General features: G+C 44.0%; 1 protein-coding gene across 1 annotated transcript in view; it reads right to left on the reverse strand.

Moving 5' to 3' along the window:
- TLX2 (T cell leukemia homeobox 2) overlaps window positions 1-19,200 on the reverse strand; it is a 66,813-nt gene that overhangs the window by 609 nt on the left and 47,004 nt on the right. The window contains exon 2 of the mRNA XM_075187799.1: window positions 12,764-13,001. Within this exon, the coding sequence (XP_075043900.1) occupies window positions 12,764-13,001 (238 nt within the window). The remainder of the gene's footprint in view (window positions 1-12,763; window positions 13,002-19,200) is intronic.

Raw genomic sequence — 19,200 nt, forward strand, 5'->3', positions numbered from 1 at the left:
AGTAAAGAATAAATAATAAAGATAGATAAAATCTAAGCTCCCAACTATCGCACACCACATGCCCTACCCTAGATCAGGGCTTGATGTATAGCTTCAGCCTCCCACTACCCCTCATCCTTGAATCTCCTCCTCTAGTTCCCAGCTCAGTACTAGTGTCTCCAGCATATGTGGAACATGTCCCCACCGGATGCCTGCAGGATATTTACAGCAGAGCAGCACTTTCCATTGTATGTAATAATAATAGAGATATGAACAATAATCATTCTTTCTCCACTGGAACATTCTAGGTCATATTTCTGTAGATCATGTTAGACACCGGCCTGATGAAACCACCAGATGATAATTTCTTCCAGTAAAATACACAAAAAGCAGAAAAATTATTTTAGCATTTGACACACCCCTCATTCCTAAGGATCGTGGACCTCCAGGTGACCAGGCTTATTTTGTAGTCTATTGTATGTAGATTCTTAACATTAGATAATTCCACCCTGACTAACCATCCACATATCCATCTGATTCTCTATCTTCATCTACTGTGCTCTTGGGATCTTCAAGCTCAACCAACACAAAACCAGATGGATTCCTTCTCACCCACGCTCTACACAGAGGTCCATTATAGCTAAAAGACTTTTCTAATACTGCATTGTTTCCAAGGTTTCCACGTTGTAGTTCAAAGGACAAGTTACATGATGCAGAAAGTGATCAAATGGGACAGAGGATTCTAACTCATGTAGAACTTTCCCGTTGTCTTGTTTTCATCTTCTTTAGTTAGAAAATAATAGCCCTCAAGCTACTGAATGAAAACATTATAGGAGGTCTGCAGGTGTGTAGAGTTGATTCTTCTTGGTTTGGTTCTCATGGAGTTGGTGATATCCAGGGAGGAATTTTACTTTTTGTACACAAATCACCTCCCTAAGATTCACAAATCCTTGGTTGCACCCCCTGGGTGTCCTATTATTTCGGGGTGGCATCTTTAACTTCTAATTAATCATTATCATTTACAAGGATATGTCTCCCGTCTGAGATCGCACATTAAGGATACGTTACACATATTAAAACTCTTGGAATCTGTTGAATGAAGTGTGGATTAAGGATTCCACGTTCAAGCCTTATACACCAATATTCCTCATACTGCAGGAATTAAGGCAATTTTTTTAACGCACCATTTTTTATTGTTTGAGAAAAAGTTTTATTTACAAATCCTTGGAATGGCGATGGGATCCAGGTTCGCTCCAAGTTTTGCCAACCTCTACATAGGTGCAATCAAAAATCAATATATATGGAATGGACCCTCTGGAGAGAACCTGGTCCTATATGGCCATTTCATTGATGATTTATTTATTATTTGTAAAAGAGGGTATTGATTCTGCACTAGAATTTTGTTTTCTTTTTTGAATTTAAATACTTTTAATCTTAAATTTACTCACACTTTTGATTTTTGCATGGTGAACTTCCTGGATATCACTCTTTCCATTAGGGACAATAAAGTAGTAACATCTAATTACAATAAACTGGTAGATGCATATAATTATTTACATTATAATACCGGACACTATCGCCCTTGGATTAAGAATATCCCTAAGAGTCAAGTAGGCAGACTAAGACGCAATTGTTCCAATAATGACGATTTTATGAAGCAAACAAAAACAATGCCAGACAAATCATTGTTATTCGAGGCTGAAACGTGTGCATTAACTTAAGAGAGAGATACTCTTTTGAATCCTGTTCATGGGAAGATAGGGAAGGATAGATATATTGGTACACCAGCATATGTCTCTGTCTTTAACACCAAATCTAACAGATTAAAATATAATGAAAAAGAACTTTGGGATTCTGAAACAGGATAATATACTAACTAACATTCTGGATGACAGGCATTTAATTATATTTAAGAAAAATCGGGACTTGAAGAGGATTCTGGCCCTGAGTATGTTGAGATCCAATAGAGGCCTCTAGTGACTCCCAGCTCCCTAGAAGCCCAGAGGCTGTTACCGCTGCGATAGATCTATCTGCCGTACGTGTAACATCTAAATAAAACCCAGACAATTACATATAGGTCAATAGGGGCTGAGTTCCCGATAAAGCGTTTTATTACTTGTGACACTATGTATGTAGTGTATGGACATGAGAGTAGCTGTATAATATATGTAGGCAGAACCACTCTTAAAGCCCGGTTCAGGGAACAGAGAAGAAATATAATGACTAAGGAGCAGGTACATAGTGTATCAGGACATTTAGCTGATGTCCATATGGGGACCCTGAAAGACTGACTATAGTGGGCTTGGAACATATACATATTACAGTTAGGAGGGGAGACAGGTTCACTAAGCTCTGCCTTAACCAATCAGCTGGGATCCTCAAACTCTCAACTTTACATCCAATGGGGTTATATGAGGCTCTAGAGCAGTGTTTCTCAACTCCAGTCCTCAGGACCCACTAACAGTGCAGGATTTCCAGGTGACCAGTGAAATAATTATACCACCTGCTACACTGTGTCAGTCAGTAATGAATACACCTGTGCTCCAGCGAGGAGATATGGAAAACATGTACTGCTAGGGGCTCCTGAGAAACACTGCTCTAGATCATAATTGTTTAAACTGATAATATAATTATATTGGTGAATCCTATACTCCTTGGGTGTTAGTAGTAGTAGTAATAGTAGTGATATTAATATTATTATTTTGATGTTCTTTGTTATATATATTTATTAAGATTTAAATTGATTATGTTTATAGTCATATCAATTATGGATATTAAAAAAGGATTTCTGTACCAGCAACATTGTTTCAAATGATTGATCATCTGACTATTCATTTTAGAGATGCATAATTGATGCCTGTTATTAAGAGAAACTGGATTGTGTACACTATATGTAATGAATATTATTGGTGAATATATGAGTAATCAATTGGGATTGGTCTCATCATGAGTATTAATATTTGACTTTGTTTATATAATATATATATATATATATATTTACATATCCATATATTAGTTTTATGTTTAATTATATTCAGCTGTATATTCTCTGTCTTAGTGTATGGATGTATGTATATATATATATATATATATATATATATATATATGTAGGTTTTCTCCTGTTATTAGCTTTGAGAAAGTTCTGAGTTTTGCAGAACAAACCGCGTCAGCTAAGCTGAAGGATTCCTCAGTGTCTTGGCTCCAATACTCCTGTGAGCAGCACTGTTTAGCAAGTGGCACTTATGTCCGTACCACCTCTCCATTAGATACAGGATGCTTATTACGGTAACACTGAACTAGTGTGATTGGGAAGAGAGTGTTTATACGGCGGCGTTTTGACAAGTAGACTGCATGCAGAACACTATGCCCCTCCGGAGGGTGGAAATTACTTCTGAATATGGGTAAGAAGTTGTACTAATTCTGCTTGGGATCAGGACTGTCATGCCATTGCGATACTAATACCGAGGATTACATCTGGATTAATGGTTCTTAAGTTCAACACAGTCTCTGCTTTTTCAAGTGAGCTGAACAGTTTATGTCCAAAGAACCGCTGATTCCCAGCACTTTGAAGTTATTTTACAAAACGGCACCTTTCTTAAAGACAAAACCCAGTGGGGACAAAGTCCTGACTCAGCAAGACAGTCACCCAAATCCAGGACTGTCCCTCCAGATTCAGGACAGTAGGCAAACTGTCCTGCTCTCTCCTACCTGTTCTTCAGCTTTCCCTACCTGCGGCTGCCCTTGGCTTAAACTCTGTGTGGAAAAAGGAGAGGTACATGAGATATGGAAAGTTTTGCAATGAGTGAACCCTCTGAGCCTCCCTCCCCCAAATCAACAGAACCCAAGTTTAATAATTAGGCCGCCCTCCCTACAGCCATGACCTTAAATTAATATCATTCACACTTAATAAATAGACCTATCCCCCCCAACCAGCCCTGACATTAAATTAGTAGTATTCCCATTTATTAATAAACTTATTTCCCTCCAATAAGCCTCAATATTAAATTAACAATTTTCACATTTAATAAATTGACCTATTTCCATCCCAAACAGTCCTGACATTTAATAACTAGTATTCATATTTAATAAATAGTCCTTCTCACAAACTCTGTCCCCCCAATCAACTTATAGCTCCCAAATCATCCCAGCACCACACATTAAATAGCCACCACTATGATGACACTATTATACTAAATACCCCCTTCTGTCAAATAAATACCCCCCACTCAAAAATGAATAGTTCCCACCCACCATAACATGATTAACTCCTTGCAATCTGGAAAAACATAATACCTCATATATCATAGTAATATATAACATATACACTATATACAACATATAACTATATAACAGCATACATTTGAATAATTTTAAATCAAATACCAGAAACATCCACTAAAGAATTAAACATTGCAGGGACAGAAAACTTATTTTCTAACATGTGAAATGTCACCCTAGTATTAAATTAATATCCCAGGCCACCATCCCAAAACATTAAAAGTTCCCCTCTCTCCTCCCACGCTTACCTCCAGCAGGGGAGAACATGCAGGGTTGTCTCATTCTGCAGGCCCCCATAGAGTTCATCCTGGCCTCATCCGGGGGACGGGGCTTATCGGCTCGGAGGGTCTCCTAGATGAACATAAGCCTGACATTGTCAGGGCAGATAACCAACATAGCACTGCGGCAGACAGCGGCTTTAGAAATAAATTTAATTAAGAACTGCGGCCGCTATCAGCATGAAGATAGAGTCTTCTTCTCAGTACCTGATGGCCGCCTCAGTGGTGCCCCCCAGGTCCCGGCGCCCTAGGCAGATGCCTAATGCCAGGCCTGTGAGCAGACATTATTTGGATGAAGTACACAGTTTATCTGAGTATCACATTAATAACATATCCCATAATAAAAGCATCTTAATGGGAAGTCTGTACAAAGACAGCAGAGCTCATAGACAATGTAGTTACCACTAATAGTTCCAGCCTCAAGTCACTAATCTGTGCAAAACCCAAAGAAGCTGCAATCCCCAGGTAATATGTAAAATGTACAGTCCACAGTGTACACAGAAGAAGCGATAAATACTTTCATATGCGATATAGTAATCCAGAAGAACATATCATGATAGTTCTACCGGGTGGGGTACGTAAGTGCGCTGCTGAATTCAGCGACAACGCTTACCCCGACATATTGAGTGCGAAGCTGGGGCCCCCGACATGCTGTGAATTTCGATTGTTGAAAAAAATGACTTTGAATCACTGCGCTGTGTAAGAAGCCGGCCGCGCAGAATCACGTGAGTTTTAACGCCTGCAGTATTATTGTGCCTCTTAAGGGTTCAACGGGAGAAGGCTGCGCCTGTAGAATATAGTTGTTATGAGCCGCGGCGGCGGCTCCGGGCACCGCCGCAGCTCTCTTCCCCGGCAGGCTCTGCGTCTCGGACGTCGTCATGACGACCGGGACGTCATTTCCCCCTGGTCCCAGCCGTTGCCTAGGCAACGGTTGGGACGCTCTCAGCTGCTAGCGCCGCGTCCCGGCATCCAGGCAGCCGGGCGCGTGCGCACTAATTGAGAAGTTAAAGCCCAGCTGGGCTAATTCCTCCTGCTAAGCAGGACACCTCTCATTGGCCATTACTTGTTTATAAGACAAGCCCTCCCTGCCGGTTATAGTTCCTGTCTCAGTGCTCTAGCCTGCTCTCTGCACCTGCTTGCTTTTGTATCTGTTTATTGTTGCCGACCCTTGCCTGTATATCTGACTATGTTTGACTGCCTGTGGCCCTTGATTTATTGCCTGGACTCTTACGCTGCTGTTTTGCCTGTGACCTCTGACCTCGGCTTGTTTACTGGATACGCTGTTTGCTGCCGGCCCTCGACCCTTGCTTTGAATGTCACTCTGCTGTTTACTCCTACACCTTATAGCTGGGTTCTCCCCAGTCAGTGCACATCTCACGACCCTCTGTTTGTCTGCGGCCAAGTCTGTCCTCACCACTAGGGGCTCCAGTGAACACCAGACTTTCAGAGCAGACTCCGGGTTTTGATGCACTGGCTGGAGGAGTTCTAACAGTAGTTAAGGAGACTTCTATAATATACAGCCGCAGCCTTCTTCCGTTGAACCCTTATGGGGGAACATGGCTACCACCAGTTGTACCTTGGTCTTCAAATGCTGCAACTTCCTAGCAGATGTTCCTGTACAGCCCAACAATTACCATCCCTTCTCCTTGACTCCATTATATATAACAAAAATTAATCCTTTTATTCCCCCCCCCTCCCATTCACTGAACACCCTAGAATATTCTATGTAAGATTTCTCTATAAATATTTAGGTAATTTTAGAAGCCAGGTCTTCCCAACTAACTTAGTAAAGTAACGAGACCACTGACAATAAGCCAAAAGTGTAAACCTGCAGCATAAATAATACAGCCATTGTTACAGGTAAGCACATAGATTTGTGGGCTGAGGTGGCCAAATTTACACGAGCCCATTAAAAAAGCACCCTCTGATAGACGCTAGTAGACTTAGACCATTTCTGGGTGAGTACAAATTACAATCAGTGCATCTTCCTATCAACTACATGGAAAAATGAGATTTCCATCTGTGTGGGGGATCCATCCCTTGGGATTTCATACAGAAGTTGATTTGGTGTTGGAGATTGTTAGGCTTCTTCTGGTAGAACATGATTTTGGTCTCATTAAGGTTGACCTATAAGGACTCAGTAGTTTTGCAGTATGTACAGTTTTTCCTGCAGGCTCCATTCAGTTGGAGAGTGAGTGAACAGGTCATCTGCCTATAGCAGACATTGGATCTCTGCCCTTTGTGGTGCCAGTCCTGAGGGTGTGGACCTCTCCAGTAAGGTGGGTAGATCATCAATGTAAGTGTTGAATACAGTGCAGGTGAGACACCAGTTTAACCAACCAGCCTAACCCGCCTAAGTCTCTCTGCTTTCATTTTATTTACTGTATCTTCACCTTATGTCCCATGTTTCCCACCAATTGATAGGACCTGTATACCCAATCAAGCAAAATTTCAAATCTCCTACTCTTATTTTCCTGATCAGTATGACCTCTTGTCCAGCCTTCTCCTCGTGTCTTATCCCTACTCCCTCCTGTCCAGCCCTCTCCTCATATATTACCCCTACTACCTCCTGTACAGCCTTCTCCTTATGTCTTACCCCTACTTCCTCCTGTCCAGCCTTCTCCTCGTGTCTTACCCCTACTCCCTCCTGTCCAGCCCTCTCCTCGTGTCTTACCCCTACACCCTCCTGTCCAGCCCTCTCCTCATGTCTTACCCCTACTCCCTCCTGTTCAGCCTTCTCCTCGTGTTTTACCCCTACTCCCTCCTGTCCAGCCATCTCCTTGTATCTAACCCCATACACACTCCTGTCCAGCCTTCTCCTCGTGTCTTACCCCTACTCCCTCCTGTCCAGCCGTCTAATCGTGTCTTAGCCCTACTAACTCCTGTCCAGCCTTCTCCTCGTGTCTTACCCCTACTCCCTCCTGTCCAGCCCTCTCCTCGTGTCTTACCCCTACTCCCTCTTGTCCAGCCTTCTCCTCGTGTTTTACCCCTACTCCCTCCTGTCCAGCCATCTCCTTGTATCTAACCCCATACACACTCCTGTCCAGCCTTCTCCTCGTGTCTTACCCCTACTCCCTCCTGTCCAGCCGTCTAATCGTGTCTTAGCCCTACTAACTCCTGTCCAGCCTTCTCCTCGTGTCTTTCCCCTATTCCCTCCTGTCCAGCCCTCTCCTTGTGTCTTACCCCTACTCCCTCCTGTCCAGCCCTCTCCTCGTGTCTTACCCCTACTCCCTCCTGTTCAGCCTTCTCCTCGTGTCTTACCCCTACTCCCTCCTGTCCAGCCTTCTCCTCGTGTCTTATCTCTACTCCCTCCTGTCCAGCCTTCTCCTCGTGTCTTACCCCTATTCCCTCCTGTCCAGCCCTCTCTTCGTGTCTTACCCCTACTCCCTTCTGTCCAGCCTTCTCCTCGTGTCTTACCCCTACTTCCTCCTGTCCAGCCTTCTCCTCATGTCTTACCCCTACTCCCTCCTGTCCAGCCTTCTTCTCGTGTCTTACCCCTACTTTCTCCTGTCCAGCCTTCTCCTCGTGTCTTACACCTACTCCCTCCTGTCCAGCCCTCTCCATGTGTCTTACCCCTACTTCCTCCTGTTCAGCCTTCTCCTCGTGTCTTACCCCTACTCCCTCCTGTCCAGCCTTCTCCTCGTGTATTACCCCTATTCCCTCCTGTCCAGCCCTCTCCTTGTGTCTTACCCCTACTACCTTCAGTCCAGCCTTTTCCTTGTGTCTTACCCCTACTCCCTCCTGTGCAGCCTTCTCCTTGTGTCTTACCCATACTCCCTCCTGTCCAGCCCTCTCCTCGTGTCTTACCCCTACTTCGTCCTGTCCAGCATTCTCCTCGTGGCTTAACCCTACTCCCTCCTTCTCCTTGTGTCTTACCCCTACTTCCTCCCGTCCAGCCTTCTCCTCGTGTCTTACCCCTACTCCCTCCTGTCCAGCCCTCTCATGTCTTACCCCTACTTCCTCCTGTCCAGCCTTCTCCTCGTGTCTTACCCCTACTCCCTCCTGTCCAGCCTTCTCCTCGTGTCTTACCCCTACTCCCTCCTGTCCAGCCTTCTCCTTGTGTCTTACCCATAGTCCCTCCTGTCCAGCCCTCTCCTCGTGTCTTACCCCTACTCCCTCCTGTCCAGCCCTCTCCTCGTGTCTTACCCCTACTCACTTATGTCCAGCCTTCTCCTTGTGTCTTACCCCTACTCCCTCCTGTCCAGCGTTCTCCTCGTGTCTTACCCCTACTCCCTCCTGTCCAGCCCTCTCCTCGTGTCTTACCCCTGCTTCCTCCTTTCCAGCCTTCTCCTGGTGTCTTAACCCTACTCCCTCCTGTCCAGCCTTCTCCTTGTGTCTTACCCCTACTTTCTCCTGTCCAGCCTTCTCCTCGTGTCTTACCCCTATTCCCTCCTGTCCAGCCTTCTCCTCGTGTCTTACCCCTACTCCCTCCTGTCCAACCTTGCCCTCCTGTCTTATCCCTACTCCCTCCTGTCCAGCCCTCTCCTTGTGTCTTACCCCCTATTCCCTCCTGTCCAGCCCTCTCCTCATGTCTTACCCCTACATCCTCCTGTCCAGACTACTCCTTGTGTCTTACCCCTACTTCCTCCTGTCCAGCCTTCTCCTCATGTCTTACCCCTACTCCCTCCTGTCCAGCCTTCTCCTCGTGTCTTACCCCTACTCCCTCCTGTCCAGCCCTCTCCTCGTGTCTTACCCCTGCTTCCTCCTTTCCAGCCTTCTCCTGGTGTCTTAACCCTACTCCCTCCTGTCCAGCCTTCTCCTTGTGTCTTACCCCTACTTTCTCCTGTCCAGCCTTCTCCTCGTGTCTTACCCCTATTCCCTCCTGTCCAGCCTTCTCCTCGTGTCTTACCCCTACTCCCTCCTGTCCAACCTTGCCCTCCTCTCTTACCCCTACTCCCTCCTGTCCAGCCCTCTCCTTGTGTCTTACCCCCTATTCCCTCCTGTCCAGCCCTCTCCTCGTGTCTTACCCCTACGTCCTCCTGTCCAGACTACTCCTTGTGTCTTACCCCTACTTCCTCCTGTCCAGCCTTCTCCTCATGTCTTACCCCTACTCCCTTCTGTCCAGCCTTCTCCTCGTGTCTTACCCCTACTCCCTCCTGTCCAGCCCTCTCCTTGTGTCTTACCCCTACTTCCTCCTGTCCAGCCTTCTCCTCGTGTCTTAACCCTACTCCCTCCTGTCCAGCCTTCTCCTTGTGTCTTACCCCTACTTTCTCCTGTCCAGCCTTCTCGTTGTGTCTTACCCCTATTCCCTCCTGTCCAGCCGTCTCCTCGTGTCATACCCCTACTCCCTCCTGTCCAACCTTGCCCACCTGTCTTACCCCTACTCCCTCCTGTCCAGCCCTCTCCTTGTGTCTTACCCCCTATTCCCTCCTGTCCAGCCCTCTCCCCTCCCCTCGTGTCTTACCCCTACGTCCTCCTGTCCAGCCTTCTCCTTGTGTCTTACCCCTACTTCCTCCTGTCCAGCCTTCTCCTCATGTCTTACCCCTTTTCCTTCCTGTTCAGCCTTCCCCTCCTGTCTTACCCCTATTCCCTCCTGTCCAGCTTTCTCCTTGTGTCTTACCCCTACTCCCTCCTGTCCAGCCCTCTCCTCTTGTCTTAGCCCTACTCCCTCCTGTCCAGCCTTCTCCTTGTGTCTTACCCCTATTCCCTCCTGTCCAGCCTTCTACTTGTGTCTTACCCCTATTCCCTCCTGTCCAGCTTTCTCCTCGTGTCTTACCCCTACTCCCTCCTGTCCAGCCTTCTCCTCCTGTCTTACCCCTATTCCCTCTTGTCTAGCCCTATCCTTGTGTCTTACCCCTACTCCCTCCTGTCCAGCCCTCTCCTCTTGTCTTACTCCTACTCCCTCCTGTCCAGTCTTCTCCTTGTGTCTTACCCCTACTTCCTCCTGTCCAGCCTTCTCCTCGTGTCTTACCCCTACTCCCTCTTGTCCAGCCTTCCCCTCCTGTCTTACCTCTACTCCCTCCTGTCCAGCTTTCTCCTCGTGTCTTACCTCTACTCCCTCCTGTCCAGCCTTCTCCTCCTGTCTTACCCATACTCCCTCCTGTCCAGTCTTCTCCTCCTATCTTACCCCTACTCCCTCCTGTCCAGCCTTCCCCTCCTGTCTTACCTCTACTCCCTCCTGTCCAGCTTTCTCCTCGTGTCTTACCCCTATTCCCTCCTGTCCAGCTTTCTCCTCGTGGCTTACCCCTACTCCCTCCTGTCCAGCCTTCTCCTCCTGTCTTACCCCTATTCCCTCTTGTCTAGCCCTATCCTTGTGTCTTACTCCTTCTCCCTCCTGTCCAGTCTACTCCTTGTGTCTTACCCCTACTTCCTCCTGTCCAGCCCTTTCTCTTATTTCCCTGATCCCCTGTCTAGGCCCGTCCTCTTGTCTCTTTGAGTATTATACTCTTCTAGATATAAGAATAATAATAGTGTATTTAGATGAGGAATTGTGTAGATTGCACATGATGGGAATAGGAGAAGTGAAGGACTTGGAGTGAGGAATTTGTGAGTAGGGAACGTGTAGAATGAGATGACAAAGCACAAAGTGATGACAAATAGAAAATAAAAAAAGTCTGGGAAAATAATAGCCATAGATAGGAATATGGGTATAAATAAAATGATGACTTTAGTCAAGAAAGGCAAAGGTGGAGATACAATCATAGCAGAAATAAAATGGGGACATTATGGGGAAGAAAAAGACGGCAGTGGAACAGAAAACAGTATCAGGTACAAATGATGGACAATGGCGAGTACTAAGGAGGTGTGATAGTGGCAACAACAGGAGCCAAGAAGTCTCATAGGAAGGAGAACAATTGGTCAATAGTGGAAATAGAGGACATTAGTAGAGTGGGTAAAACATGGAAAACGTATAGAGCCGGCAGAAAGAGAGAGAGGGGGGACTGTGATAGAGAGGAAAGACAGTTAGAGATGGAGAGAGATTGATAGAGAGCGACAGAGAGAGAAATGGACAGAGACAGAGAGATGGAGAGATAGAGAGACAGCAGGGGAAAGAGGGAAAGAGATTGAGATAGGGAGATTGAGAAATAGAGATGGAGAGAAATAGCCATAAGAGACAGAGAGATGGAAAGAGAAATGGAGAAATAGAGAGAGGGAGAGATTGAGATGGAGAGATAGAGAGATGGAGAGAGGGAGAGATTGAGATGGAGATGGAGAGAGATATACAGAGAGATTGAGATGGAGATGGAGATAGATATACAGAGAGATTGAGATAGAGATGGAGATAGATATACAGAGAGATTGAGATGGAGATGGAGATAGATATACAGAGAGATTGAGATGGAGATGGAGATAGATATACAGAGAGAGAGAGATGGAGATAGATATACAGAGAGATTGAGATGGAGATAGATATACAGAGAGATTGAGATGGAGATGGAGATAGATATACAGAGAGATTGAGATGGAGATGGAGATAGATATACAGAGAGATGGAGATGGAGAGATAGAGAGATGGAGAGAGGGAGAGATTGAGATGGAGATGGAGAGAGATATACAGAGAGATTGAGATGGAGATGGAGATAGATATACAGAGAGATTGAGATGGAGATGGAGATAGATATACAGAGAGATTGAGATGGAGATGGAGATAGATATACAGAGAGAGAGAGATGGAGATAGATATACAGAGAGATTGAGATGGAGATAGATATACAGAGAGATTGAGATGGAGATGGAGATAGATATACAGAGAGAGAGAGATGGAGAGAAGGAGAAACATGGGGAAAAGACACAAAAGAGAGAGATGGAAACAGAGATTGTGATATCAGATTAAAATAATTGTAATAAAATGTGTGGTGGGCCTGAATCCTGAGATTTGGACTTTCAGTTCCACGTAGATAATAAACAAGTTTAAAAATAGCTAAAAAATATTTAAAAATGTTAAAATATTTCAAAACCTCTATATATTAAAAAAAAATATTTATTCAAATAATGCATATTTTAAGATTAGAATTTATGGCCATCCTGAAAACAGGTTGTTGTACTTGTAGCACTGTGATACTCGGTATATAGACTTCCCCATGGAGAGGCATCGTACAGCCGTTGCAGGTTACCACTGGCGATAGCGGTGTCACTGGCAATAAACCTTTGAAGAAAAAAACCCCAATCGCTGGCGAAATCTCCTCTGATAAATCAGTCCCATCTGCTGGTTATTGTATAGTAAGAGATCTGCGGAAAATCGTGATTAATAAACACAAACACTTTCTGATTTGACATTGTCACCTGACCTCCATTTGGTCCTGCGGTTCTGGAACCACGTCTTGACTTGCGAGTCGCTCATGCGCAGAGATTTGGCCAGAGATGCCCTTTCCGCAGAGGCCAGGTATTTCTGCTGGTGGAATCTCTTTTCCAGCTCACAGATCTGGAGACGGCTAAATGAGGTGCGAGGCTTCTTCCTCTTTGGGGGTGTGCGGTTCTGATACGGATGTCCAATCCGGCGAGACACAGAGAAGGGTGGCAGGGCAGCTAGAATACAACAACATTAGGTTTATACGGCTAATTGTTCCATAACGTGTGTGAAAATAAAATACTATCCACCTGTATTCTATCTTTCTAATGCGTCCCTATAACATCCCTTATTGCTACATGTAAGTTGTCAGGATAGTTAGTATGTAAGGTAAAAGCTCCACCTGAATGGAGGCGTTGATATTGTGGGTCCGACACCGATGTAACCACAAGAGTTGAGAGCACTGGAACGATGGTTGTAGCAGATACCGGAATGAGTGGATATGTGATAAAACAGTAAAATGGCTCAGAAGATTCTATGTATTTATCAGAGATGTGTGAAATCAGTGTCGGTTCTAACCAAACCCGGTGTTTAGGCTTTGCTACCAGTTGTGTTGAACAACTGCGAAAGGTTTTGGATCTGGACTTAATTGAAAATTGTGAAAAGAAGTAAAATAATGTAATTTTTAGCTGTTTTTGCTCCTATATTACTATTTATAGCATTAACATTCATTTCCAGTCTATTTTCTAATGATCCCTTCAGAACGTTCCCAATTTTAACCAATTTTGGCCACAGTCTGCAGCGACCTGGCTGACAAAAATTTGTGACATAGCAGTGGCACAAATATATGGCAGAAATACATGGCAGCTTAATGACAGATACAAGCCCTAGACTATAGGATACAATAGATGATCTGACAGCCTTGCAAAATGCACTTTAGAGATCATAAGATCCACTTATGCTACACAAACAGACAGCATTCTTTAGATGGACAGTGGTAGATTTAATACAGTTAATTAATACAGCTAATACAGACCTTGATAAAACTAAATAGACGAAGGTGGCCTGCACCTTCATCTATTTCTGTACTTATCGTTGGGAACATTATTCACCGGGAGCCAAGAGCTGAGCCTTCAAACACTAAACCTTCTAGCAATAACAGAATCGTGGCTCACGTAATCAGATACTGACTCACCTGCAGCCCTTTCACATGGTGGTCTCCATTTCACCCACAGACAAGGAGGTAGGGTTGGACTAATTCTCTCCCCACAGTGCACTTTCACAGATCTACCAAATGTCCCAAAACTCACGTTCACATCTTTTAAAGTAAATACTGTAAGGATTTTTAACCCATTCTCTACGTATGTTGCTGTGATCTATTGCCTCCGTGGACCACACCAACAATTTCTTGAACACTTCTCGGCATGGCACCCTCCATTCTTATCCTCTGACATCCCCAACATCATCATGGGTGATTTCAACATCCCTATTGCTAATCCACGTTCCAATGTTGCTTCCAAACTACTCTCCCTAACCTCCTCACTTAACCTCTCTCAGTGGATTGAATCCGCTACTCATCAGGATGACCACGGTCTTGATCTTGTTTTCTCTAGACTATGCTCAGTTTCTAATTTCCTTAGCTCACCTTTCCCCCTCTCGGATCATCACCTTATTAGCTACTCACTCACCCCCAGTTCTTTACTCTCCCTAGTGTCAAACTCTTCCAAGTCTCCTCACAACCGTAGGAATATCAAATCTATTGATCTTCAAAAGTTTTCCACCTCTCTTCAACACTTTCTGTCCCCAATTTCTACATTCTCTCCTGCTAGGGCAGTACCCCATTTTCACCAAATCCTAGCAACTGCCCTTGATCAAGTGGCTCCAGCGGCACTACATACTCCACGTAGACTTCGTCGCAAACCGTGGCACACAACAGTAACACAAACTCTACAAAAACTTTCTCGTAAAGCAGAATGTCACTGGCGCAAATCTTGTGCCTCTAATGATTTCATCACATATACTGATATCTACCACTCCTATAAAAATGCTCTGGACACTGCTAGAAAAACCTACTTCCAATCTCTCATCTATGCTCAGGCTTCTAACCCCAAACGCCTCTTTAACACATTTAACTCTCTTCTGAATCCTTCTGCCCCAAATCCTCCAACTAACATCAGTGCCCAGGATGTTGCTTCCTATTTCAAGGACAAGATTGATAAGATCAGGCTTAAAATGGTATCATCTCCTTTGACAAGCAATCGGCTCAATTCCTTTGTAGCATCCTCTGACACTCTCTCTTCATTTGATCACACAAATGAAGAGGAAGTTTCTACTCTCTTCTCATCTTCCTACTCTACCTCCTGTCCTCTTGATTGCATTCCCTCACAAATTAGTAGGTCACTGTAATCTGTGCTCATTCGTCCTCTAACTAAAATCTGTAATCTCTCTCTCTACTGGTTTCGATCACTATACAAGCATGCAGTGATTACGCCTATTACGCCTGGAAAAAAAAAATTCTGACCCAAACTCTCTCGTAAATTACCGCCCCATCTCTCAGCTCCCTCCAAGCTTCTCGAGAGAATTGCCTACACTCGCCTCACACATTTTCTTACAGCAAACAACCTACTGGATTCCCTTCAGTCAGACTTTCACTCTCAACACTCCACAGAGACTGCGCTGATCAATGATTTGATCACAGCAAAACAAAAACTTACTCTCTTCAAATTCTCCTGGATCTCTCTACTGCATTTGACACTGTTGACCACTCTCTCCTCATACAAACACTACAATCCCTAGGTCTTGAAGGCACTGTCCTATCCTGGTTCTCATCCTACCTATCTAATCGCTCTTTCAGTGTTAATTTCTTTGGATCCACCTCTGCTCCACTTCGTTTATCAGTTGGAGACCACAAAGCTCAGTCCTAGGTGCTCTGCTATTCTCTATCTACACCACTTCTCTTGGAAAACTAATAAGATCCTTTGGATTTCAGTATCATCTATTAAAGTAATTCTATCGTTTTAAAATAAGCATTGCTCAATCAATTGTATGTGTGTCCAAAGCACATGGTGGTTTATTTTAGCAGATGTAAATAGTCAACAATTCAATACGTTAACATATTATAATACAGTACAGTACAGCACAGCCAATACCAAAAGTTACATACATACACACCGCTGCAATCGCTGCGCTTCCATGGGTCCCAATGGAACAGTGTATCTGTTAGATAACTGTGGTCAGAGTTGACTGACCCTGATGGGGGATGCAGCTAATATATACAGTCAGTGTTTCATTGTGAACAATAGAGATGACGTAACTTGCTTCCATAGGTCCAGGCACAGGGTGGCTTCAGGGTAAACAGTTCATAGGCTGATTCAATCTAAGGAATCCAAAGGAGGGGGTCATCTCTCCAGGGGGTCTGCTCCTTTCATAGCCAGCATCATACAAAGGTTTATTCCCTAATATCAATAACTAAAGTATGCAATGTGCGATCTCTTCGCCGACTGCACCGGACAGCTGCTGATGATTAGGGCTTCAATATGATATCAGGCATGACACCTTTCCTATAACTTAAACCTTTAATAACACTAAAATGTACATATAATCATATTATATAAACTAATAATAAACCAAATGCTATCTGCTCATAAATTACAGTGTAACGGAACCAATATGGATTGTATAAATAACTAAATGTTGTAATGCGAGTGTGTGCGTGCGTATTTTACTGTGCGATCGCATCACGCCACGTGCTACGTGGCGTTCGCTTTGCAATACACACGGCAAACCAATATTAAACCAATATACTTTCGTTCAACCAATTATACGACTTCAACACATCTCTATGCGGATGATACACAAATTTATCTATCCTCTCCTGATCTCTCACCATCTGTGTTGTCTCGCGTTACTGACTGTCTTTCTGCCATTTCATCTTGGATGTCTTCTCGCCAACTCAAACTCAATCTTTCAAAAACTGAATTAATAATATTCCCACCCAAAAACAGAAGCTTCCTGCCTGACATTTCTATTTCTGTTGATAACATGACCATAAATCCCACCCCGCAAGCTCGTTGCCTAGGTGTAATCCTTGACTCACACCTATCATTTATTCCCCAAATCGACTCTATATCTAAATCATGTTACATACATCTAAAGAACATTTCCAGAGTACGCACATATCTGACAAAAGACACTGCAAAAACATTAATTCATAAATGTATCATCTCCCACATCGACTATTAGAATTCCCTCCTTACTGGTCTTCCTAAAATCAGATTTGAACCCCTACAACCTATTTTGCACACAGCGGCTAGACTGATTTTCCTTGCAAACCGTTATTCCTCTGCTGAGCCACTCTGTCAGTCTCTACATTGGCTGCCTGTATTTCAACAAATCCAATATAAAATTATTCTACTAACATACAAGGCCATCAATAAAGTTGTACCGACATACATTTCCTCACTTGTCTCAAAATATCTCCCAACTCAACACTCAGCATATTAATCTCCCTAGTTTACCCTATTACCACCCTCTACACAGATAACATAAGACAACAACCCTCTGACCAACATTTGTACACACACAGACCACTCAGTACTTTTACCTTTGCGTTCTAGCTGGTCCAGTGTGCAATATGATGTAGCACATGCCCTTGTGTTTCTAACTCCCATTGTCCCATAGATTGTAAGCTTGCGAGCAGGGTTCTCTTACCTCTCTGTCTGTATGTATTACCCAGTATTGTCTTATCAATGTTTGTCCCCAATTGTAAAGCGCTACGGAATTTGCTGGCTCTATATAAATAAATGTTGATGATGATGATGATAATGGTGCTGATGATGATTGTCGAAGTCAGCAAATTGGATAAAGTCATTTCAATTAAAGTCTAGCAAACTTGGTTGTCTTTGTCTGAAAAGATGCGTACGGTACACTATGACGTACAAGGGCACGCTACGGCGTGAAAGGGCGTACGCAGTCAATACACGCGGCAGCAACAGTAATCGGTCTTTTACCATACATTCGCACAAACACGCATACTTATAAAATAGTACACATTAATGGTAATTGCAACACATAGTCAGTTATGTCGAAATATAGTAGTATTTATATGTTATATCAGAGTTACATGCATATTAGTGAAATACACGGAATGGGTTAAAGGAATAACATCATGAGTGGTATCATAATGAACCTTATTACATATCCTACTGTTTGGTTCACTCTGCGAGGGAATCGCAGAGTGCATACGCAAGTTATGAATGATAGGGAATTATGAACTACTTAAGACTAAGGAATCCGGGCGGGAAGAGCAGAGCATACCCCCTGCAGAGATGACCCCCTCCTTTGGATTCCTTAGGATGAACCAGCCAATGATTGACGACCCCTTGGACATTCCTGAGACCCGGACCAATAGATGCAAGCTATACCATCTTCATTGTATTACTGTATTTGATTGTGTATATAAGCAGCAGCTTGTGATCCAGAGTGCAGACTTCTTGTCCCCAGACTTCAGGATTGAATGACTGCACTGGATCCAGAGCGCCTGCGATAAGTAACGGCTGTATTTACTATTACTTCGCTTGAGCATATTTTTCCACTTATTTCGAATAAATCTTTGTGCTTTGGAAACACAAATCGAGGTTCGACAATCGTTATTGGTTAGCGACGATACGCACATAACAATTGGGGGCTCGTGAGCTTTGGAGGTTTCGTTGCCGATGATACGCAAGACCAACGAATTTCGGTTCCTCAACAAAGGGTGGAGACGCGTCATAAACGGGTAAGAACGCATGGTGTTCAAAACCTGAATTTTACTCTGTGTTGCGAAACCTAATGTTCGTTTTGCATTATCTAGGGCACGCTAACTAGAACCTAGGGACAAAAGAGAAAACTGTTTCTTCTTTCTGTCATTGTGCGTTTTAACTGTATTGCATTGTTTAGCGTATGTGTACTTCCTGCTGTGCGTACGCGAACTTCCGGTAAACTTGCCACGTGGTTAAACAATCGTTTTGATAGTTATTATACATGCATAGTATAATTACTTGTGAAAGCCTCTGAGACATTATTACTATTGTTGGGAACTTTTGATTTTCTGCGCAGAAAAGGTGTATAGTGTGTGATGTTGTAACGTAGATACACTGTTTTATTGTTGAGGTGCTCAGTTGCTGTCTGACGAGGCGGATTGCCCAACTGAAGGACGGTATACAGGGCAGGTATACCGAATGCGAAAACTGGGTTTTCGCAAAGCGCTACCAATAGATCGCAAGGTTTGCTAATAATTAGTATTGGTAGGCAGTGCGATCCGGTCGCACCGTTAGTGCGAATTGGTGAAGCAGCTAGGAGGAATTATACTGGAAAGGCAGGTTGATTGTATCGACTTTGCGCTCCCAGCGATAATAAACTCAGCAGATTTTTGTGGTTGAGCCAGGGTATCGAGGAGCT

Source organism: Mixophyes fleayi, chromosome 1 (assembly GCF_038048845.1).
Source record: "Mixophyes fleayi isolate aMixFle1 chromosome 1, aMixFle1.hap1, whole genome shotgun sequence".
NCBI classification, from domain to species: Eukaryota; Metazoa; Chordata; class Amphibia; order Anura; family Limnodynastidae; genus Mixophyes; species Mixophyes fleayi.